Source organism: Pseudoliparis swirei, chromosome 7, assembly GCF_029220125.1.
Source record: "Pseudoliparis swirei isolate HS2019 ecotype Mariana Trench chromosome 7, NWPU_hadal_v1, whole genome shotgun sequence".
Classification (NCBI taxonomy): Eukaryota; Metazoa; Chordata; class Actinopteri; order Perciformes; family Liparidae; genus Pseudoliparis; species Pseudoliparis swirei.
Window position 1 is genome coordinate 11,518,113 of NC_079394.1, and position 25,733 is coordinate 11,543,845.

Sequence of the window (25,733 nt, forward strand, 5' to 3'; positions counted from 1 at the left end):
CTTCCTCCCTCCAATGAATTGTCATTTGGGATTGCGTCTTGTGTATATTTAGCCACTAATAACATACACAGGGGCATGTGAGCCGTGCTGGGCGGGGCTGACGGAGTGACTGAATAAGGCCAAGTATCAAATGCGGCCTGTCAGCCGTGCCGACCAATGGCCCACTCAGGCTTTCAAAAAATTAAATAAAAAACAGCAACTCCCAGAAGGCCAGGCTCTTCGCCTCTCCGCCTCCTCTCCCTGACAGCTCCGAGGGAGGTGGGGTGAGATGGTGTGTGTGCGAGTGTGTGTGCGAGTGTGTGTGTGTGTGTTGAAAGGTGGGATTCAGGAAGAAAGATGGAAAAAGAAGAGTGAAAGCGGGAGAGAGAGAGGTTGAATAGGAGTTGGGTTATAGGAGCTAGTAAGAAAGATGGATAGAAAGAGAGAGAGGAAGACGGAGCGCTACTGTTCCTCCGCTTCCCATCAAGGACACTGGGTTCATTTTTTTCCCGGCTGTCACTATACAACAATGGCAGCGATAGAGGAGCTGGAAGACTTCCCACAGTCACATCTAGGTGTGTGTGTGTGTGTGTGTTTCTGTTCACGTTACAGTGTGTGTGTGTGTGTGTGTGTGTGTGTGAGATGCCAGAAGCCCCCGATGTCAGACGGTAAGTGGTCCGGCCACAGTGTGAAATGAGCCCGCGGGGTTCAGCTGCCCTGCTCACACCCGTGACCCCGTCAATCAAACTACCAGAGGTCACGGAGAAAGGAACAAAAAGGGAAGAAGGGAGTGAGCGGTGAAAGGATAACGGATTCAAGACAACGGGTTAATGCAAACACTCTGAACGCCATGTGTGTGCGTGTTTGTGTGTTTGCTTTCATGCGTTTCCTATGACAGCTGCCGCCAACGTAGTTTCTCCTGTGTAAAGCAGAGAAGCCTTTTAGAAAAGGTCTCTGTACACACACACACACACACACACACACACAAACACACTCCCACGCAGTGCTCTCGGAGTCAACTGGCGAGTAAATACTGGGACACGTTGTGTGTGTGTTGACACCTCTGGCATTAGAACACTTACTGATCACTTCATGGAGGAGACAGTGGGAGAGAGGGGCAGTGAAGAGGTTTTGGGCGACACACACGGCGACTAAGTCAGACTCACTCACACACACACACACACACACACACACATGACAGATGGAAAAAGCAGCAGCTGTGAATACCAAAACCTCCTTAATGCTTCCAGGCAATCACAAAATGGCACAAATGGCATTTAAATACAAATAAGCCAGATGAGCTTCTCCCGATGTACGTCCCTCAGCACCCAAACATTCAGAAATTGGACATATTCATCCTCCGGCGTTCAGATTCTAAAACTTTGCCATAAGGTCTTACACGAGGGAGGAGCGTGGACCTTAAACCTTCTTCTTGATGCGGTTTGGACTGCCTGAACGCAGGACGCAGATTAAACTCTGAGCCAGTGTGTGGCACCGTGGCCGTGTGCATTATTTATTTCCTGTCATCCAGCATAACCGGCACCCTGCACCGCACTAGTGCAGTGCCCTCACACACACACACACACACACACACACACACACACACAGACACAGAGACAGACACACACACAGTATCCAGCAGTTGTTGACAGCTTCTATGAGTGTGAGTGTGTGAGCATTATGATGGCTGTAGCTCAGCCCAGTTCCCTGGCCCAATGGCTGGCCAGTTCATGCATACATCATTTAGATTTTTTTTTAACACATTTTCACACAATATTAATTTCTTATCCTGCCAACTCACTGTTTTCATGCCATCAGAAGTGCAGACATGTTTGTCATGTATAAAGGTTCAGAAACTGGGCACTTCGCAGATGATGGAAATCAGGCTCTGGATGCGGTGAATTAAGTTTAACAATATTTAATGGCAAGAAGTTGAAACAAACAATCAAGGCGATCGCGGGTCCGTCCGACCTGATACCCCGCAGTCTCCTCCTCTTGTTATCCGACACCGGGACCGGACGAGAGGCCGGACCCTCACCTGACAACAGCCAATCCCTGTTCTCAAAGGTTCGTTCTTTCATCTTCAGATGACCAATGCATTCCGGTTGGCTAAGCTAATACAACAACAGCATGGAGAGGTTAAACTAAACAGTTCCTTCACAATAAAAGTCTAGTAGATCACTTTCCGGATTAAAGTAATGTCACAGGTTTCAACCGGCTTCGACATTTCTGAAATACTAGACTAACATTCATTCTCATGCGACATACATTAACCCCTGCCGTTTACATTTAACATTTGAATAGAGAAAACCGTCTTTGCCTTATGCTTCATAATACATTCATAATAATACGCTCCCTAATATTTCCTATTATAACATCTTTTTATATGTATTAATTTAAAGCATAAGACTACAGAATCCAAACTATTACAACTTAACACATGACATATCGTTGTTTGATTCACTCTCACTCTAGTGATCGTGATAATATGCTGTAGATGGCACTGTTGTTTTCTAAGCTGTTTGTGTATACTTTTATAATTGTGAAATACTTGATCTCCTTCCCCCTGCATACAATACTCTCCATCTGTCTCTGTAATCCTTCACTATTCATACAAATGGCTCCTCTCGGAGACGAGAGACATTGTCGGAGTTGGGAATTGCCAGCCGCCGCATGGCGGTGTGCTCCAATAACAGTGGAATAACAAATCACAGACACACAGGGGCAGACAGAAAATGAAAAGTCAATGTGCGAGTGGGAAAAAAAGAAGAATGGAGAGGAATATAGAGAGAGAATGAAATGAACGGCCCATCTCCATAGAAGTAGCCGTGCCTCTCGAGGTGGGAGCCGGGCAGCTAAAAGTCAACAACCGGAGAATGGATAGGACTGATTGAATTTATAGGAGCTGCTTTCTTATAGGAGATCAATGCCACACACACACACACACAGTGGGGGGAAAGTGCATGTTGGAAGCAGATTTGTCGTCCATCAATACCTCACTTGCTCCTGACTTCTGAAGAATTAGTAGGAGTGAAAAGAAGCAGTATATCACTCAAAAAAATGATTCAAGCCCTTCTTAGAGGTGACACATTTAAATATAGTTTGATACATTTAAATAAATCAATTACAAAACGAAGATATTTATATTGAATGGGTGTAACACAAAATGTATGAATACTTTCATTTATTAGATTTATTTAGGTTACACTCCCAAAACGATTCAAGCCCTTCTTAGAGGTGACACATTTAAATATTGTTTGATACATTTAAATAAATCAATTACAAAAATAGATATTTATATTTAATGGGTGGAACACAAAATGTATGAATACTTTCGTTTATTAGATTTATTTAGGTTAGATGGTGTGCATATCAACTCAAAATAAATGTGTTTCATTGAGGACTACCCTTTGCACATGCGCCAGCTGAAAATCAGTTGTTTACAAGGTGAAGACACTTTCAGGGCTGTATGGTGGTGTAGTGGCTAGCACTGTCGCCTCAAAGCCAAAGGTCTGTGGGTTCAATTCACAGTCGGGGCGATCCTTCTGTGTGGAGTTTGCATATTTTGTTAGTTAGTTAGTTTATATTTTGAGTTGGACAAACACAAATTAATTTAATTTAATGAATATCGTTATTTTATTTGAGATGTATTTGATACAAATGAGTTGGACTAACTTAATTAAATTTTATTGCACTGATGTGCTAAATTTGAGTTGGAGTTGCATATAATTATTGGATGGAAAACCTGCCAACAATTTAATTGAGTTCATCCAATGAGTCATTTCTTTGAGTGTGCAGTGTTTTCTTTTTAAACTTCCTCTACTCAGAGATTTAACCCTTTAAAGTCACAGGAGCAGCATCTCTATACACCTTCCGGATTGGATCATTTGTGCAGCAATCTGATCTTTTTCCACTGATTTAATATGGACCTATATTTGGAGAAAAAACTTTTATTTCGAGCTTCCGGGGCGCATTTAAAAGTGTCATCTTCACTGACTCGGCACTATGAAGCTTAGCGAACCGTGTGAGCATTATTCGTGATGGGGAAAAAGATTTTTTTTTAAAGAAACAAAAGCACACACTTCTGCTGAGCCTAAGTGGAGTGAGTCCAGCGCCATTAATTACAGATGAAAAATGAGGGCAGACAGGAAGACGGCGAGAGAGAGAAGCGAGAGGGAAGAAGGGAAAATTAAGAGAGGGAACAGAGAGCTCTTTGCAAATCTGTGTGTGTGTGTGTGTGTGTAAGAAAGAGGGGAGGAGAGAGAAGTCAGAGCCAAGAGGAGGTGGCGAAGGAGAGAAACAGGGACTCGGTTGTCAAGATGAGAAAGAGAGAGAGAGAGAAGAGAGATAAAGAGAGAGAGAGAAAGAGAGCGAGAGAGAGAAAGGGAGAGAGGAAAAGAGAGAGAGAGGGGAAATGAGAGGTACAGGAGAGAGGGAAAGGGAGAGGAAAAGAGAGATAGAGAGGGAGAGGAAGAGGGTGAGGGAGAGAGGGAGAGAAAAGTAGAGGGAGAGGTGGAGGGAGAGGAAGAGAGAAAGATAGATAGATAGATAGAGAGAAAGGGAGAGAGAGAGAGAGAGGGAAATGTGAGGAAGAGAGAGGGAGAGGAAAATAGAGAGGGAGGGAGAGGCAGAGGGAGAGGAAGAGAGAGGGATGGATCGATAGAGAGAGAGAGAGAGAGAGAGAGAGAGAGGTTGTGAAAGCCCAACAAAGAGGAAAACACATATAAAGGAAATGGGTGTCAAGGATAATCCTGTACGTCTTCATCCCTTTAACTTTGTCCCTCTGCCTTCTTTGCGGGTGTGTGTGTGTTACATAGGGCACGTTTTCACTGCAGGAACACTGTTTAAGAACGTCACTTACACTTCAACAGAAGGAACGAGAGCCTTAAAACGTGTTCTTGCAGTACAATCCCCCCCCCCCCCCAACATACACCTTGGTACTCCCCATTACGCTGCTGAAAGCTGTGGATTGGTCTGCACTGGCCTCTACATCGCGTTTTATACGACTTCCTTTTAAATAAATAAAATCCAATCCTCCAATCCAAGAGGCAATCTAAAGATCGATATGGTGAAGTTCAGACATTGCCAACACATTTTCTGGAGAAAATTGGATATTGTGAGGTCAAATAAAAGGTGTTTGTCTGGTTTTGGTGACTTAAACATACACTATAACCACAAATGATGCTGAAGATTCATGGTCCATCTGCATTCCCTTTTATTATTCAAGCAACAAACAACTTTTTGTTTCAATAAGATAGAAATGTGTGTGAAAAGTGATTTGATTGATCTAAAAACCAACAAATTGATTGATCTAAAACCAACCAGTAAGTGTGAATCCTGCTACTCGATGCATTATTATCCATGTGGGTCGTTGTGAGTCAGGAGACGTAGCGAGGCGACAGAGAAGTTGAGAAGGATGTTAAAAAGAAGCACTGGCGTATGTGACAGGAAAACGTAGGAGAATTAATCTCCCATGAACTTCTAAGTACAGGTTTCAAAGGTTGAACTAGTGTGTGTGTGTGTGTGTGTGTGTGTGTGTGTGTGTGTGTGTGTGTGTGTGTGAGACAAAGAAAAAGTAGGAGGATAAATCTTCCATGAACCTTTAAATCAAAGTATAAAGGTGGAACAAGTGTGTGCTGGTGCATAAATTTGCCTGCCTGTGTGTGTGTGTGTGTGTGTGTGTGTGTGTGTGCACCTACAAATGTCTCTCAGGACACTTACTGTATCCACACGTACAAAAAGAAGGAAAAAAAAAGATTTTCAGTAAGGATCACATGCGTTTAAATCCGGGCCGTGTGCCTTGCTTGAGGGCATTGCAACCCGACACACATCAGCGTGACGGATTAAAAGCATCAACGTAAATCCCCTTTTCATCACGGAGGCCTTCAACGGTGTCAGAATATGAGCAGCGACGCCATTGTTTCTTCCTCGCTACACTCTCTGATCTTGTAGAAGTTTTTCTTACTGTCTCTTAAAACGCTTCAAGAAGAAAAACCTCATTGGAAATGGAAACTTTTAGAAAAAGACACGGCAGACGAGCAGATTATGAGAAAAGGAGCTGACATGTATAATGAAAAGAACATTGTGTATGAGTGTGTTTGTCTATGTGTATTTATACAAAACGTCCGTGTTGTATTGAACTACCTCCTCTTTCCGGTCACTCTCCTCCGCCCTGAGGTCACATCCAGATAAAACCCTGTTTAACTTTCTCTCGTTTCCTCTCTGACACTCCAGCTTCCTCCCACCTCTCCCCCTAAAAGCACATTATCAGCCACTTACCTCTCTTTAGCATAGCATCGATTAACAATGAACTAGCATGGAATGTCACCGAGCGCCGCGGTCGATGCCCTATTCGTTAGCTCCCATGCTAATGTCCCTCGCCATTTGTTGGGACATGCTAATGTGCCAATATAGAGCGGAATAAATGTTTAGCCTGAGGGGGCCAAGTTCCGGCCACATTTTGGTCCTCTGCCAGCTAGCTCAGGTCACACACACACACACACACACACACACACACACAGGTCACTTCAGGGGACATTGCCTAGACTTACAAATTCCATCGAGGCTTACCTTGATCCTCCTCGCAGGAGTCAGAGTCAGGATAACTATCCTTCTCCATCAGAACAAAATATATCGACGGCTTCCAGCAGTCACAGCCGCCGTACAGACGGTGTACAGAATATGTAACAATGGGATAATATTAAAATACTTTCGCATGTGGTTTAGAGTGGAGCTTCTTAACCTTTTTGACCTCGGAGCAACACTTTTCAAGTCGTTGAAAGTGGTCAAGAGGTCATTCAAATAGTAACACCGTATTGGTTCAACTAATTGATCTCCCTCTTGCTTTGATTTGTATTCAATAACTAAATTAAATCCACTTATAGTCAAAAAACTATGACGCAATGTGATTATCACACATTTGTTCATTGTGTGTATGCAACGCGTGAACAATTCACGGAACAAATCAAGCTAATACAACAACTAATTTAAAGGCTTAATTCAGGCTTATTAACACAACAATAAATAATACATAGATTTTACCAGAGAAAAAAGGAGGGACTAAAAAAAAAGAGAAACTGAAATTTGATAAATAAATAATAAGTGGAAATAGAATGGAGACATTCATTCAAAGTTTCAAATTTACTAAACCACAAATAAAACTATATAATGCATAATTGAAAATATGAAGCCTTATAATCTACGAATGAGGCTTTAGCAGTGACACGGCGGATTGTTTGTTCATCTGGAGCCCATTTTCCTTTCTCTTGAAAAATCCCACCGGCTTTCCAACGAGCGCTGATGTCGAAATGCCGCTTTAGCTTCGAGGCTTCAGTGCCGTATTGGTAGCATTAGCCCACTACACATACACACACACACTACACACACTACACACACCACACACCAGGCTTGTCACGGTTGTACTTGCGCAAACATTCAGATTTTTTTTTTATCACCACTTTCATCTTTATATTTTCATTTTAAATACTTCTCCATAGCCTTCGCTACATGCTAGCAGCTGGCCGAGTGTCTTCTCCTACCTTTTGGAGCTTGTAAAACAACTGACTGACGAATTACCGCCGCCAAGTGGTGGGAGGCTGTATTGCAGCGTCTCATGGATAACAGTACTATCTCTGGCGTCTTCAATTGATAACCTATGCGACCTCGTGACCCACGGATGCAAAACTGAAAGTTGTTTGCGGCCCTCTAGGTGGTGCTGGCGGCTCAATCAGGCGACGCGACCCCATGCTTCAGAATCACTGGTTTAGAGTATAGCGGTGAGGATGAAGGAGTAGAGAGGTGAACAGTGACATATAGTTCATGCTGTAGAACTCTCTCTGCTCACGAGGCATGCGTATCCATCACGTTAGCATGTGAGGACACTGAAGACATGGTTTAGTCTATACATCTGTACATATATGGCGTCTGAATGCATGTGAGTGCAATTGTATTGTATGTGTTACGAGACGGAAGGGGTCAAGCCCAAAGATGGCTCGCGGTCAACGTTGACCGACCTCTCTCACTCAGGCTGTTAATATGGTTTCACACATACCGTGTACATACATGTGCACACTATACATGTTTGAAAACGAGAGAGTGAAAGGAAGTAGATGTACCGGTATGAATAAGTGTTGATACAAAGCAGAAATAAAAAAGTTGTGTACCTATAGGTGGCTGGCAGTAAACCAGTTTGTAAAATCTTTGCATTATTCACTGACAATGTTGTTTCTATTCAGTTTAGAAATCAAGTTTTACATTCGCACGTTGTTGCATTTGGGCAACGTGACTCAAGTTTAAGGATTCACTTCTTTAATGGACTTCATTGTGTCAACCGTAGAATGTATATATGAATAAACCTGCCAAGACTGGTGCCAGACCATCTCGATCAGAGGTCTTCATATCGGCCTGACGGCTGAGCAGCATCTCCACTGACGTTTAAGGGTGACTGTGTAAAAACACATCAGTCAATTTGATGTTGAATATAGCGAAGGAGACATCATGTGATCGTCTCGGGTTGGAAAAGAGCACGATGGCAATGTTCCATCCTGGGATATTTTTCCCAGTTTTTAGCCTCACACAGGATAAATGAGACCATTTTCCTCGGATAAAAACTTGCAGCAGTCGTCTCCCAGAACCACACCTTCGCTTCTGTCTCATTTTAATGCAGCGTAGAGCTTCTTTTTCATCCCCTTGTCTCTGGCAGTTTTTCATTGGATCTGACACCGAACACAACCTGTAAAACCCCTGCCTCAGCAATGTCTGTTAGAGAAGGAAGAAGACAGAGAGAGAGAGAGAGAGAGAGGGGGAGAGAGGGAGGAAAATGGTGTGACAGGAGTAAGTAGAGAATGAAAAAAAGGCAGACAGATGGCAAAATAGAGAGAAGAGGAAGCGGAATGCTTGTTAGAACCTCACTGGCCCAAATAAATATACAATGACTGATAATTAGTCTCAAGGGCATTAGTGTGTGTAACAGTGTAAGTGTGTGTGGGCGCGAGGTAAACGCTGGTCTCCGGGTATGTTTGTGGGTTATGTTGGAGGCCTAACTGTGAACGTGTCTCTGTGTAATGGAAAGGAGGTCAGAGGCCATTGCATGTGTCCAAGCTAATGGGTATCCTGGCACGCTTAAGCAGAACCTTTAATCATCGAGAGAGAGCGAGAGCGTGAAGTTTCCACTGATACCAGCGAGAGAGAAAGGTTGAAAAGTCAATAGTGGTCGAGAGGGAGGTCGTCGGCTTCCTGAGCGACAGGCGTCTATTGGGTGAAATGGATCAGAGCTAACATTTTATCTCATAGTTGACCTATTTTATCCTCCATTTGTTGTCTTTTCTTTGGCATTAAGCAACTTACTCTTTCTCGTGCCAACACAGCACCTTGGAATTTAATTACTTGGCTGACGGAGAAATGAGATCGAAGAGGAAGCAAAAAAAAGTGAGGGGAAGAGCGAAAGACAGGGGGATGGATTTTACTTGTTGGCTTGTCAACAAACTTGCGTCATTGGTCCGGCTTTAGTCAATATCCAATCTGAAAAAAACTATTGTCTTAACACTTACACATTGCTCCAGTTTAAACCAAGATGTGTAAACATGTGGATATATGCCAGTAAAATACCACCGAATAAGTTTTGGCATATCACCACACTGTTTAGCACAAACACACACACACACACACACACACACACACACACACACACACACACACTCTTCCCTTCTTTCTCTTTAAATACACATTAGTACTAAAACACACACATCCCTCAAATCCTCACTCTGTCAGCTCAAGGGCGAAGCTTTATTGTCCGTGCTATTTATAGATTGTGTTTGTCCGTTCTCCCTTGTGGTAAGTTTGAAGTGATGTGTTCGGTTGTTGTCTTCTATTTTTCCCTCCAGGGGTGAGATATCTTTGCAGCACCAATTGTTTTTGTTTTTTCCCCCGTCTCACCTGAACAGATTGCACATCCTCTTTTTTCAGGCCTTACCTTTTTTAGTTCATGTAAATAAATTAAACTATAAAACAATACTCTCAGCAAAAGACAAATCAAGAGATGGACACAGAGGCTGCTCTTGAGGAGACAACGGAACATTACCACTTCCTACATGCTGATAATAAAAAGTGGGAAAAAACCACTGTGAACAACCCTTTCCTTCAACATTATCATGTAGCGAAAAGCTTTTGGAGATAAACACAGTGGATAACACATATCATTTTTACTATACCATACACATACGGCTTTGCCCTTTATATATATCAATGTACCCTCTATTAATAAGCTCAATAATGCCAAGAAATGTAAATTGTGTCGTAAAAGAGTCATGATAGTGGCACACAGACGGTGTGTGAAGGTTCCTGGTTCACTCCTCCATGTGTCAAAGTGTCATTGAGCAAGGCACTGAAACCCCTAACTGATCCTGATGAGCATGGTAGCCTCTGTCATCGGTGTAAGAGGTGTGTGTGTGTGTGTGTTGTGGAGCGCTCAGAATTGTCAGTAGACTAAAAAAGCACAATATCAATAGAGTCCGTTTATGATTAATTACAAACGATGGCTTTAGCCCTAGCAATCTTCTTCTGTGTGTGCCAAAAAGGAGAAGTGTGTGTATATGTGTGTAATTGTGTGTGTGTGTGTGTGTGTGAAAGGCAAGGTAATTAGGTAATCAACAGCTGTGCCAGACGTACAGGAAGCAGCTTGTTCAGGAAGTGGAACAGAGATGGAAATAGATAATGAGAGGCAAGGAGAGGTACAATGAGCCACATATAAACAAGAGGAAAACACATTTTTTTTAAAAGAAAAAATGAAAAAATGGAACCGAGCAGGAGGAAAAAGAGTGAGAGAAAGACTCAGGAGTGATGGGAAGATGTAGGGTTTAGTCGAGGAGAAAAAAGAGGGATGGAAAATCATCAGTTGTGAGGACAGGTGCTGTTGTCAGCTATTAAGCACATGTTAACCCTTTATTAACAGGAGGAACCCATTACTGACGGCGGGCAGGGAAGGAATGTCTTCACTGTCACACCAGGAAGCAACAAAACAAACCTGCGCGGAAATATATTATGGGTTTTTTCGAGTGTCAAACACCTGATGTTTCTCGCTGCGTGTAGCGACTTGTCACTGGACAAAGACGGAGCAGCAGGAGACGGTTAAAGCTCTAGCTCTCTGAGACTTGAATCTCAAAATGAGGGAGAACAAAAAGAAGAACTGCGCCAGATCGGAGTTGTTCTTCAAAACATGATGTTCGTATTGATTTCCTGTCTGCTTTTACTCAACCTCAATATGAAAGTTCATGAGGTCAGAACAATTAAATAAGAAGAAATTAGTGGTAATCGAAAAAAAACACATTGACTTTGAGGACTAGCTTGTGTCCACAGCTGGAACAATGAAAAGCTGCTTTAGTTTTTTAGTTTAGGTAAAGTTATGTGTTATTTGTTAAATCAAAATAAAACACACATGACCTGACTTCTCATCAATTTTTTGTTTATATGAACGGACATCATATTGCAAGAGCAGATCATGTTTTGGAAATAAATTAAACTGGAATTTGACGCTAAAAGAGGGTCGAGGTAAAACATAAAATTTGAGCTACAACACAGCGGCGATCTCCTGGTTCTGTCGGAGCAGAACGATGTGCCTGCTTCATCCATACAGGTACTAAATATAATTAGATCACACGGAGAAGGGTCTTCCTCAAAATACAATAAGGGATCAAAAGACAAGCGACACGAGCACTGGATGCATGAATGCTCGACTGCGTGAGTCTTTACATTTTGTAATGATTTCGAAAATCAAGATAACTCCTCAAACTAGTGAGACCTGTACTTAAACATAAAGTGTGCAGCTTTCCCACTGCCATGACTGCACAATAAAGATGCATCGGCCAAGACAGTCTCTATCGCACAGGTGTCAAACACAAGGAATCCGGCCGCTTTAAAGACACGTGATCACCTTTTCTTCAAGAAATTTAAGAGAAATATCCCGTGCTTTTATTTTGAAGGTTTAGGATTAAATGGATTTATGTTGACATATTCTTATGTACAATATTTCTGCACTCAAATAAACAATAATCAAAGGAAAACAGAGTTATTTAACAATATGTTCGAGGAGTTTATAAAGTGTTTCCGGCCCTTTAAGACGGCAGCCATGATGCTGATTTGGCCCAAGGTGAACATGAGTTTGACACCCCTGCTCTATCGGTACGCATACTGTACATTATGGGTGTAAACATCGGTTGCCATGCTGGAAGTAGTAAAAAACAAAAGACATGATAGATTGAATAACTTTTTGCGAGGGAAAAATAAACTGGCACACAGGAAGAGATGCAAGTAGCAAAATAAGTGTCTTTGGAACACACGTAAAGGAGAAGGTCATTGGGGCCTTGAATGAACACGACTGCCACCATGAACATGGAGTGTCATTCAACAGAAAGCCCGGGGGACACGCCGTTTGATTGGCAAGTCGTCTCCTGAAACATTCCATCAAGTGAATAACTAAAAAAATGTGATTTTAATCTGATCCACTTCCCAAAGCAATCCACGAAAGCAAACCACAATGCACTCTCGTGCCCCTTTTTCCTTCTCCGTCACGCCTTCACAGCTTAGCCTGGTGTTAAAAAGGCATGGTCAAGCGCCTCAAAGTGAAGACCATTGTCCAATCTCCCAACTGGCCCCCCCCTCCCCCTCCTCTCGATTGTCCTCCTTTTACCCTGCTAATGGAAGGACAACCAGGAAAAATAGACATCTGTTCCTCTTTCGGCATCTTTTACCATCCTCCCTTCCTCTCTGCCAAAAAAACAAGAAAGCATTTTTCAGAACCATGAAAGAGAGAGACGTAGAATTGGTTCCTCCCTCTCCCTCCTCCCTCCCCCTTCCCTCTCCTCCTCTCCTCTTCTCTATAAACCGTGCATTGAAGTGAAAGACATTCAGCCAAAGCAACGGTGTCCTCCCTCTCTCCGCTGCGCTCCTCCTCTCCCACAAAGTGGTTTGTCATAGTGTGTCATGAATCCCCTCTTAGCCACCATCACCACTTCTCTTCTTACTCCTTTTTATATTCTGGCTTTATTTTATTATCAACCATAATATTTTCTCAGAATTTGAGTTCCTATTAGTCAGAGAGGGTTAAAGAACTTCAGTCTTTGGCATTTTGAACATTTAGAAAAACATTGGCACCAGAAGTAAAAAACAAATTCTAGGGTTTAGCACAATCATCCGGTTGACTTCTGGGTTTATACTGTTATCACCGCCTCGCTCCACCACTTCCTGCCCGTTGAAAGACAATCTTCCATCCCACATTATAACAAAGTAAAGGAACTTTTCCCTTTTCTTCTTCTGCTTTCCACATATCCTTTTAGCCCCCTCCAGGGAGACGGAGGCGCTCGGCCGCCCTCAGTCGGTCTGTGCCGTTCGTTGGCTCGTGCATGTTCCAGAGCTCTCAAGTCAAGGACGCGAGCTGCAGCTTGTGATTTTACACAATGAAAAGAATGAATTAAACAGCAGCGATGGGACCCGGGGGTCCCTGTCGCCGAAGGAGGGCAAACGCAAGAGGACAGAATGAAAGAATGGAAGCTGTTTGGGAAAAAGGGAGGCAAAGAGAGAATAAAAAGGAGGACATGTTGTGTGGTGAGGAAGAAGAAGAGACGGAGGACATGAGAACTGCAGGGAGGGAAGAAAAACAAGAAGAGAAATGCTGGAAAGGGACTGGGATATCTCCAACGTTTGTCACCTCCTCCCCCACACACACACACACACACACACACGTTAGCCTTAGCATCCACGCCGCCACCACTCGGTTTATGACTCCGTGCATCTCTGAGGAGAGGGACTCGAACACGCGAGGTTCGCGCAGGTCGCCTTAATTAGTCACACAGCCCGCTACGCAGGCTCCTAGGGGGGTCCAACAGGGCCACGGAGGGTGAGGAAATGAAGGATGGGGGGGGGGGGGGGCAGTGTGAGGAGAGGGAGCGAGGGACGGGAGCGAGGGAGGAATGGGTGTTAGAGCAAGGGGAATTATGCCAATGGGATTGGAAGGTTATTTAAAGCATGGCCTACAAAAACATTCAGAAAAGTACAGTGTGTGTGTGTGTGTTCATGGAGTGCATGCATGAAAGGGGACCGATACCATGTGTGTGTGTGTGTGTTTACTTTCCAGTCAGTGTGTGTGTGCACCTGCCTGCATGCATACGCGTCCGGCCTGGGCATGGAGTGTGCTCAGGTGGCCAGGGTCATTCCAGTGAGTGACAGAATGATGCTACACATGAAGCCCATTCATATCGGTGAGGCCTAATGAGCCGGCCGGGGTCATCGCTCAGGGCTGTGATGGAGTGTTGGATCACATGAGCGCTGCACCCAACCGCACGTAATGAACACAAAACGCTGCCTTCATCCCACCGACGACGGCTTACTTTTGCTTTTTATCCCTTTAATTGACAGCTGTAGTGTTTTCCTCCGCTTACATACAACGTATAATAACCCGGAGAATTTACAGGACTATCCATTGAAGAGCTGTCACTTCTCATATTGTGCCAAATTAATTGAATCTTCAGCCTAAGGACACTTTGTAAAAAAGTGTTTATTGGGAGTCACATGGTTCACGTTCTTGCTGTAATTGGATGGCGGTGTGAACTCCAGAGGAGGTAAATCGTGGCGCGCCTTGGAGACGAGCTGATGGATCCTAAGTTAGAAATATTTTAATCGAGTTTATTTGGGTGAGCCATGTTCCCAGAAGGTTTGTCTTGCAGGATGACAGGCGTATTCACTGAGCTGGTTTTCCTGCAGTGTCAGCGTAAACAAAGCTGCCGCAATGTAACATCTATTCGCCGAGGTATGGACCATAAATCAAACAATTATATCCAAGGATACATTTTGTTTTGTTTAAACCTGAAGTAAGAAATTAGCTTTCCTTCTCCTTCCCCATCTTTGGTTACTTACACCTCTTCTTTCCTTTCCTCCTCTCTCACACCGTCCATCATTTTGGGCCGTCCACATCCAGCTTACACGTCTTTCTTCCCCTTCCCTCCTCCTGGTTCTTATCCATGTTCACCCATATTATATCACCGTATTGACATTGCCTTTCAATTCCCCAAAATTGGACAAAATACACAGAATTGGAATGGCGTCGTTGACCTTTGGCAAGCCAAACATGCTTGAGTGGAATTGGAAAAAAAGAAAAGCAGACCGTAAAAAAAAAGTCAATTTGCAAGCAATCCAGGGAGAGAGGGCAAAAGAGGGGAAAATGGACCGATGAGGAACAAGAGAGAATGGATGGAGAATAGGGAGGAAGAAAGTAATTGGTGACGCTTCAATACACTATAAAGCAACTAAAACGTATATTGTTTGAGTATTGTGTACATGAAAGACATACGTTTGGCATCAGTTCTCTATTGAGCAATAAAGGGTAGAGAGACGACAGAAGGAAGGAAAGTCGGACAATAAACACTGAGGGGATCATTTCCTCTGCTCTTCTGTTAAAGGACCCCCGTAGATTGTTTTATTTATTTTTGTGTGTGTGTGTGTGTGTGTGTGTGTGTGTGTGTGTGTGTGTGTGTGTGTGTGTGTGTGTGTGTGTGTGTGTGTGTATGAGATCCTTGTGATTTTTATATTTCATTCAGGGACAGATCAATACTCAGAGGTGGAGGTGTTGAAATGCATTATATAAACACTCTCTAGCTTGGAATAAGGAAAAGGAGAGTTGGGGGAGGGAGGCTAAGCAAAACATGTTTTACATTATATGGGAATTAAGTGGGAGATAAGTTTATTTAAGACGAATGAGATTGAAAAGTCAACTAACCTCATTGTACCACCTGGAAATTAGTGATTCTTGTTGCTTATTCAGGATTTAGGTTTAGATTTTGATTACCTTCCAAATTTGATGAAGACTAAAACCAGTGTTGGTCAGTGCAGTTACTTAAAGAGCCGCAACACCATATTCGTCTTTTATGGAACCAGCTGTTTTAGGGCGTGGCTACATTGTGATTGACAGGTTGCTACCATATAATTATCTGGTCTGAGTGTTGTCTGTGTTTTTGCCTTCGAACTTTAATTGTGTGTTTTATAATATTTAAGTTCGCTAAAAATGTCTTATCCAGCATTTGATTGTTCATAACTCAAAACCAAGATGACGGAGGAATGTTGTTGCTATTGAATTGGAGTGCAGCAGAAATGTCAGAGACCCATCTTAAAACGTCATGAGGAGAGATATTCAATGATGTGTGTGTGTGTGTGTGTGTGTGTGTGTGTGTGTGTGTGTGTGTGTGTGTGTCTGTGTACAGTACGTTTCCACAACCCACACAAACTGCTATGAAACAAATGGGATATATATGTGAGAGAATTCTATCTAAATGTGTTTCCTCTCAAAGGACAAACACCAGCACCAACTCTGTCGGGCCCTCAGGGGCCTCTTCCTCTCTAATTTGGCTTGTTCCTCATTCCTCCATCCTCACTCACTCACTCACTTTGACTCTCCCCATCTTGTTGGCAGACAACCCTTTCTTTTTTCTATCCTTCCTCCCTCTTGCTGTGTTTTTAAATCCTCACGTCTGCCCACAGTGACTGCAGACAGCTCGGCCCCATGTCCATCTGTGTGTATGTTTGTGTGTGTGTGTGTGTGTGTGTGTTTGTGTGTATCCCAGGGAGACTGACAGCACTCAAAACAAAAGCTCCCTGTTGAGTCAGTTTCACTTTACAAACGACTAAAACTAAACACTTAACCCCCCCCCCCCCCCGCTCTGCATCCTTCTCTCATGTTGTGTAAATTAAAACACAGCATCTCAATTATTAAACACGTAATCCTCACACCTTGTGTTTGTATGTGCGTGTGTATGAGTGGATATAGTATATGGCCTTTACATGCATGTCAAACATTGTCTTTAAGTGTGTTTACATGATTACTTTGGATATACGCTACCGTTCAAAAGTTTGGGGTCACTTAGAAATGTCTTTATTTTTCAAAGAAAAGCACTGTTTTTTCAATAAAGATAACATTAATCAAAAATACACTCTATACATTGTTAATGTGGTAAATGACTATTCTAGGTGGAAATGTCTGGTTTCTAATGAAATGTCTCCATAGGTGTATAGAGGCCCATTTCCATCAACTATCACTACAGTGTTCTAATGGTAAATTGTGTTTGCTAATCGCCTTAGAAGACTAATATCTGATTAGAAAACCCGTGCAATTATGTTAGCACAGCTGAAAACAGTTATGCTGGTGATATAAGCTATACAACTGGCCTTCCTTTGAGCTTGAAGTTTGAAGAACAAAATTAATACTTCAAATATTAATCATTATTTCTAACCTTGACTATATTTTCTATTCAATTTTGAATTCATTTGATAAATAAAAGTGAGTTTTCATGGAAGACAAGAAACTGTCTGGATGACCCCAAACTTTTGAACGGTAGTGTATATTTGCATTTGTTCATATAATACAGTATGTGGTTGGCGCACGATGGACAAAAGATGTTGTTTTCTGCCCTGATCTTAGATTTTAAATCAGCACCCAGAATATGCAAACAGTTATTAATCAACAGGACATGAGTGTACATTTAGTCTTGCTTCTTAACATGTCAGTGTGTAGGGGAAAAGACGCTCATGTGGAGCCGTTAGCTTCGCTCACAATCAAATTTGATTGGACGCCTTTTCTATTATTGTATTTCATTGAACTGCAGCGTTCGAGATTAAAGCTCACGCAACGCCATTGATGATAATAAATGTGTCGACGCAGCGCTCAACAACTGTCACTTTCTACTTAGGAATATTGTTCACGTATGAGTGAGAATCAAACAAACGAGCATATTAAGAAAAAAGCATTAGCTTGTGTTTGGTCCTCAGGGCCGATGCACTGATTTGTGTTTAGACGATTAGACACAAAATGACTGGAAATAAGCACAAAGCGACAAAAACATATAGATAACGGCGATAAATGACGCAGAACCGCCGCAGAGAGAGAGAGAATGATTAAAAAAAATTCAAATGTAGACATGGTGGGGGCTGGGGGGCTCCTACATGCCCAGTAGTCCATTGTCCCATAATAATAAGTTTCATTTACTCATTTTTTGTCAGTGTTTGGTGAATATTTACCACCTCTTTATCCTTCCATCCTTTCCTCACCTGCTTCAGAAACTCCAAAAGCATCTTGAAAGTCCTCCTCCCGACTCCTTACAGCTCTCTGAAGGGCGAAGATGCTTTGTGAACAACCACGCCTCTAAATGTAAGTCGAAAACGTAAAGAATTTTCTGCGAATTTCATCATTAAAATGAACTCTTTGAACTATGAAGTTTTATGAATCCCGTCCCTGGTGTGAGCAGTTCAACTATTCAGTAACAATCACCTCTAATGTGCAACAATGTCACTGCTTCCCTGGAAAATTGCTGCTCTAATTCAGATTTTGTTTCACCTTCTTACCCCGTTGCACAGAAATGCTTTATTGCTTTCTTTCAACCTAATTTATTGATTTATTTCCACAGTTCTCGCAGTGTATTATATTTGACGGCGGTTCGACTTCTGCGGGACTTACTGTAAAATCATTAAACGGCTTCTGTTCCTGCCACTGCAAGTAAAAGGGCTCAGGATGATGAAAAACGTGGAAAAGGCTGTTTAGCACGCACACACATGCACACACACACACACACAAGCAGATAAATAGCATGTCCCCGTATGGAGCGTGGGCAGTGCATTACCCCAGTTCTGCTATCGAACGAGGCCCATTAGTGTTAATCCATAGATCTAATCATGATCATGAAATAGAGCACTACTCCCATTCTGGGATCATCAGCCGCACTCAAACTATGCCACACTTTCCTCATATTGCCCACCAGACACAACTAAAGTCATCCTGAGCCTGTTCCACTTTCCTCTTGGATTTAATTCATTCAAAATGCAAACTAATAAAACGTCTGCAAACACAGAGAAAGCGAGACAAAACTCCCGAGCGGCTGTGAAAATGACTAATCATATCAGGAACAGCACTGAAAACTCTACACGGTCAAGCCCACTGCATAAGCAACACACATTTTTTATAAATGGAACAAAGTATATCACCATCTAATATATTTTGCTAGAAATGATAAACAGGAATATACTGTATAATAAGATGGCATTGAAATGGTACTAAAATAGCACGCAGGGGAAGATGAATGAGTAGCAACTGGAAATGATAATCAAAATGAATTCCAACAGAAGACGTATCTTGCTTGAGGGCGCTTCAATGGCATCTTCTGAGGTAGAGGAGACACACACATGCACATCCAAACATCTCATTATATTTGATTTTTTTCCCCCCAGAACACTGGTAAACAGCGGCAGACGGGCAGGGAGGCAGAACTGAGCAGAGATTCAATAACACGTTGTGACGCTGGTGTGAAATTACAGCAACGTGATATCAGAATGGCCAAATAGGGGGAAAGCCCAAATAGTGTATAATTACTCCATCATTAAAGTCAATAGAGAAACAATGGAGCGCTGAAGAGCTTTGATCCAAACTTCTTGGCCAGTGTGGGTGGAATGCGTGATAATGGGACAGTACTGACCATAATCCACACATGGTTTAATTGTTTTGGTCACACAACCGTCGACCTACATGCATGTATACAAAAGTGCGGCGCATGTATGACAGCATGCGTGCACCCACCTCACACAACTATAAACACATGAAAACACACCCAGCGAAGCCTACGCCTCAGTTGTAATTACTGCATCCAGTCACCATAAGGCCCTCTTCTACGCACACCGTATCATATCAGATCGTATTATGTCACAGAACAACAATAGGTAACGGCAATCAATTGACAACGTTCATTGTCACAGGAAGTAATCGCTCCCCCCTCTCATTCATAAAAAAGCACACTCGCTGTTTCATGTCTCAACAAGTAATATCTCATTAGAGATTATACAGATCAGCTCTTTTAATTAGCAATCCCGCCCACACAGTCGCTGATAACAGCCTGTGATTGTGCCTGCTGTACGCTGGCAACGATCTGTACACTGTGTGTGTGTGTGTGTGTGTGTGTGTGTGTTAGCTTCACTCCTAAATATAGCCTTCATTGCTGTTTCATTGGGGAAGTAACACAGAGGCATTGCATTATATCAACTTGGCTTCTAGTTTGTGTGTGTGTATGTGTGTGTGTCGGTGTGTGTGTGTGTGTGTTACATGCATTTACATTCAAACACTTCAATATATTTGTGCCTCCTGCGTCATAATCTGAACCTTTAGGCACCTTTTTTTGTTTATGGTTTACTTTGAAGAAGACAGAAATCTGTGTCTGTGTGTGTGTGTGTGTGTGTGTGTGTACATGTGTGAAAGAGTGCGATTGCTTCTCATTGCATGTCTTTGAGAGAAAGCCATATCATAATTTGGTTTCTAAAGCAACACTTCCTGTGTTTACCCTGACGTCACTTTGATGAGTTTTTCCTTCAGGGCAAAAACATTTTAAAAATATGTAAATGAAATCTACCACACCCAGATACAAAGCTCAGGGAAACAAGCAGCCGCTTAGAATCATCCATCTGAACACCTTTAACAAATCCGTCCTGAAGAGTGACATCAGGCCAGGAAAATAACTTCCTTGCCTTGAGGGTACAATGTCTGGCACATCCCAAAATTCGTCAGACAGTTTTCTTTACCAGCTATGCTTAAGAGGACCAGGGGAGCCCATGAGCAATCCACTTCAGAAATATGCACACGGCCCTTCCACCAAACAGTAATTGTTCAACCATAGCTCAGTAACCAGAACTTTAGGCAAGGCCTGTTTTAGATAAGGACACGGAATGAGTTCAACTTGTTTTGTCATAATAAAAGACACATAAGCACGTTGTTACGTTAGCTTAATTAGCTACGTAGCCACTGTCAATGACAGCTGGGGAAATCAACGATTGCAGGCCGAAAATTAGATGTTCAAAAATAACTATGAGTTTGGATGGCAACCACTACATGCCGTATAAGGTATGTGCTGTAAAGGAATGGAAAGACGGCGTGTTGATGTCCCTCCCAACAGAACTGCGTTGCATCCTTTAGCCCGCTGTACAAAGGCGAGCTCCAAAGTCTCAAAAACACTGACGCACACTTTTGTCTCATGCTCTTGATTAGAAAGCTTAAAGCTGTTGTGTCATCGGTTTGATTTCCCCCAGTGCCACATTTGGGTCATCCGTTGGTCCATCAGTCAAGGCTAGACGTGGCTAACGGCTAGCTAAGTGGTGCTCATTGAGCCCGGGTCCCCCTGTAATAGTTCCACACAAAGGGAAGCCATTCATCAGCACTGTCCTCAAGTAATAGAGAGAGAGAGAGAGAGAGAGAGGGTGTAGGGCGATGAGGGACTGTGAAGCAGGAACTGCAGTCACTCCAACACAAGGTTGAAGGAAGAGTTGGATGGAGAGACAGATGAGTTGAGGGAGAGCGGGAGAAAGAAAAGGGGATCGGATCTCATCCATGTTTACTGGTTAATAGTTCTCCATTGGGAAAGGCAGTTTCTCGCTGTTTGACACCAACACATGCACAAACAGATATACTGGCCGGCATGTTACATCTAGCGTTCAAAATGTTCCACTCTGAGCAATGGGTGTGTTTGTGTGTGTGTCTCGACTTCATTCGAGTCATAAACTCAACATTCATAATAGTGGGAACCAGCATATACTGTATATCCTGCAATGGTACATTAGTTTTACTTCTGAGAAGTCATGCTTTTTCAGAATAGTTTGTTTCACCATATGGCCCTTATATGTTCTTTTTTTACCAGCCCATCAGACAGTGCTTGTAGATTCAAGAACATGAATGTGTATAACTGTGTGAGATAAAAGGTTAAAGAAATGTACTAAATCTATGAGCATGACTGCAGAACACATTTGAGTCGCTTGAAAATAGAACAGTTTTGTTTGAATTAAATACGTATATTAAATGTAGACTTGTTCCAAAATGTTATTTACTTTATCCTTTTTAGAAAAACATTTAACATTTTAATTTTTTAAAGCACAAGGAAAAAATGTATATGCCTCTCCCTCCAAGGAGTAACACTACTACTCAGCACCACTGTGCATGTGTTAATCAAAGCAGAGGACTATGTTTTCTGATTGTGGTCCTCGGAGCTCTCTTTGAGGGGTAAGCTTGTGTGTGAGTAAAACCAAACCACTGGTATCTCCTGGATCAAAGCGATTTCAGTTCATGAACATCAGTTTCCTGACCTTTTACACGCGAGTTGTGCTGCGTTTGCACCGTTGCCTTGTGCACTTTTAATCAATATTTCTCTGCTACCCAGTTAACCTCAGTCTCTGTTTGCCATCTTGATGTTGCCTTCTTTAAGTGAAACATTCATCTCACCACCATGGGCTTTATTTATGTATGTTTTTATGTCTTATCCAGACTTATCACATTGTATCTGTCTTTGTTAATTGTTGTATCAATGCAATGAGAACCTCTTACTGGGGGTCAAGTGCTGATTACCCGTCACATTAACAACAGGAAGTATTAACTCGGCCGTCGCTGGCTGTAACCTCCTGACACAAACTCACAAGCGCAAATCCACACGCACAAACTAACAGAACCAACCACACAAGGGCAGAGCAATTACCGAGTAAATGGCACATTTAGTGTGACACATGGATCACTGCTTTCCACTGCTGCTTTTCAGCCTGCTGTGTATGTATGTGTGTGTGTGTGTGGTCATGCTCATGATGTGTATACAGCAAGCGCTAAAATGTGGAACCACAAAACCTCTCGCCTCTGAATTTGACACTCATCAATGTGTGAAACTAAATATGAACTTTTATGCGTTAGAGGTTTCAGTTTGAAGGTCATATTCAAAGCAACTCAGTGTGTAGACTTTTGGCTTTTGGTGTTACACTGTCGATGCAATACAGTGTTTAATCATTTACAGGAGACAACCATAACTAATATGCTTCCCCAGATGATTACCTACATTAAAGCGATTATTGCCTTTTTCTCAAAATGTATGTTTTAAAATACAAATGAGGGATTATTGTTTTGTTCTAATTTTCATACATTTCCACTACAAAAGTCTAAGCTCTACAGTTCTACAATTTAATTACATGTTGTTGACAGATTAGAGTCAGATATATTCACAGAAGTAATTTGGATATTTTTTTTTTTTACTTAATTAATCAGAAACAATAGCTGTGAAACAAAAAAACAATGTTTGCCATGATTTTAGGAATAAAAATGTTCATAAAACTAATCAGGCTACGAATGATATATGAAAAAACTTCTCAATTAAAAACTTTCAGAATATAGATAGGAATGAAGCTGAAAAGTGTGGTGTATGAAAGTAAACCACTGAAGTGGAGACTGAAATACAGAGGAAAGCAGTCTTTGAAATGTTGCAAGACAATTCAGGTGAATAGGTGGAACCATTTCACTAATAGATATCACCACAACAGAGTTGACTGCTCACATTTGGACAATTATTTTCAGTTTTCTGAAGTGTTATGGTTAAATATGGAAATGAGGAATCGTTACATGTCAGGTTTGGGCAAAGTGCCTGCGTATGTGCTCTCTTCCCTCCTGCCTGCCTTTCTTTCTCCCTCCCTCCCTCATTTCCAGGTGCCAACCAGGTGATTGGTTTCTATTTGTGCAGGCTAGTCATGCTGCTGCTTGGTTTCCACACACTGCAAACTGGCCCAACAGCAGAGTGGGGCCCAGAATAAAAAGAGGCAGACTGAGGACTTCACCCACTTCGCTGTTGTTCGCTGCCTGTTTAAGCTGTGACGTTGTGGTTGGTAATGTGTTACAGTTTGTGGAGGGAGGTTGAGGAAGAACTAAGATAAGCGAGTAATGCCATGTGGTTTGTGTTTTTGTTCCAAAGGCTCAAAAGGGGACGTTACGGGCATTACAGTATCTATTGCAGACGTTGAGTGACTTTAGGAGAAATCTACAGACTCAAACAGAAAAGGAATAAAAAAACATACCTACATGTTGTTTTCTTTCCGTTAATATTGGCGTTGTGGATGCAAAATAATTTGGACTTTATTGCAGAAAATGTCACAATGAAACTGATCTCTCTTTTCCAAATTGCAGGGGGTCAAGTTTTGTTTATGTCCTCGTGGGAGAATAACTACAGCCCCCTGCAGACGTAAATACACAAATACAAAAAGAAGGAACTAGAAGGGCGATCGGGGAGCATCACCTTCAACAACGCCATGCACCATCTCGCAGTGATGGCTAAATGGAAACAGGATTTTTCATAATAATCAGGCCCGTAGATTTTCATTGATCCTGCTCACAAACAAACATAACCTCCTAGACGTGTGAGCTTCAGCCCTACCTCTCTGCTGTGGAGGTCGCCCTTCTCTGACACATCACCGCCAGCGAACTGCTTCCCGGTGCCATTTCCTGTTTGATCTCCCACGCGACGAGGTTGCTGGGTTTCACAGCCAGGAAGTTAATTCCTGACTGGAACCACACCCTGCAGAGATGGATGAACAGACAAGTGAGAAGAGAAAGCGAGGTTAATCTCAAGATCACATGAGCACATCGTGAAAAAAAAGAAAGGAGAATTGTCCCAGTGAATGACAGTCGGGGGAGGGGGGAGGGGGAATTCGCTTGAAATTGAATTTGGTTTCGCTTGGAATTTCCCGGCTGATTTTCTTTAATCCCTGATATGTGACATACTCTTTAGTATGAAATGTCTTCACCCAGCATGGTGCTGCCTCCCACGGTATGTTTCGGTGGGAGAAGACAAAGGAGTGACAGGAGAAGCTCTTATGAAAGTTAACATTTGAGGAAGTAAGTGGTGATGAATCAGATGTATGCTGGAGATTATATCGAAAAGACAAAATGTGACTTTGCTGATGAGAAAGACGACAAAACAAATGTTGTTTTACTCTTTCTTTTACTTTGTCCTCTCTTTTCTCACCTTCAGTCTATCGTCACATATTCATTATGCTCCTCACTGTCCCTCACATCTCTAATCCTTTCCTTTTTCCAGTTTACTTTCTTCTCTCTTCATTTAGATTAAGACCATTCAACACTGCCTCTTCATTTTCATCCAGGTTTTCCATTAATCTGGAAGATGTATTCCTCCGTTTCTCTTGGCTTCAACTCTCCCTTCACTTCCATATTTATTTTGGATTTCTGGTAGACGCAGTATTCCTTCCCTTCTTATCCATCTCCTCTATCCTTCCCACCCAGATGTCCTCCTTGTTTCTATCCCCCAACCTCCACATTCCCTCCTCACTCCTTTATTTTCCTTACCAGGTCTCCTCTTTTATCTCTTTTCCTCACGTCCTCCTAAAGCTTTTCCTCTGCCTTTCATCCATCCCTCTGTGACTCCCTTCCCTACATTCCTCCCTCGTTTCCTTCCCTATATACCCTCCTCAACCCTTCAATTTCAAGACAACCTCTGGTTAATCTCTTTATTTTCTTTGTCTCCCACTTTCCCCCCTCTCATTCTCTAATCCGTCCCGGTGTGTTTTGTTCTATTTATCACTTTGACAAGTCCCTTCCCTCATTTTATTAACACACTTCATAGGCATGCGTGCAAGCACACAAGCATGCTTACTGCTCTTCTTATTAACAATAGTCTGACAAACAACAAATACCAACACACTCAACTTTTTCCCGCACACAGAAGGAAAAAAAAAACTGCCAATCCTCTTTTGTCTCCTTTCTCATTAATACTTTATTTATTTATCTCTCTTTATGTCTTGCCAAAAACTGCCGCTGCAAATATGCCATGCCTGCCCCTCGACATGCTTTCTGTCCATATGTTTGTGAGTCCATGTATGGATGGATGCACCTGTGTGTGTAAACAAGATGCCTTTTTTTTATTTGGCGC

At 42.4% G+C, this 25,733-nt stretch overlaps 1 protein-coding gene across 1 annotated transcript in view; it reads right to left on the reverse strand.

Annotated features, from left to right (window-relative positions):
- Window positions 1-25,733, reverse strand: part of si:dkey-215k6.1 (transmembrane protein 132B) — a 247,211-nt gene that overhangs the window by 109,387 nt on the left and 112,091 nt on the right. The window contains 1 exon segment of the mRNA XM_056420146.1: window positions 24,222-24,362. Within this exon segment, the coding sequence (XP_056276121.1) occupies window positions 24,222-24,362 (141 nt within the window).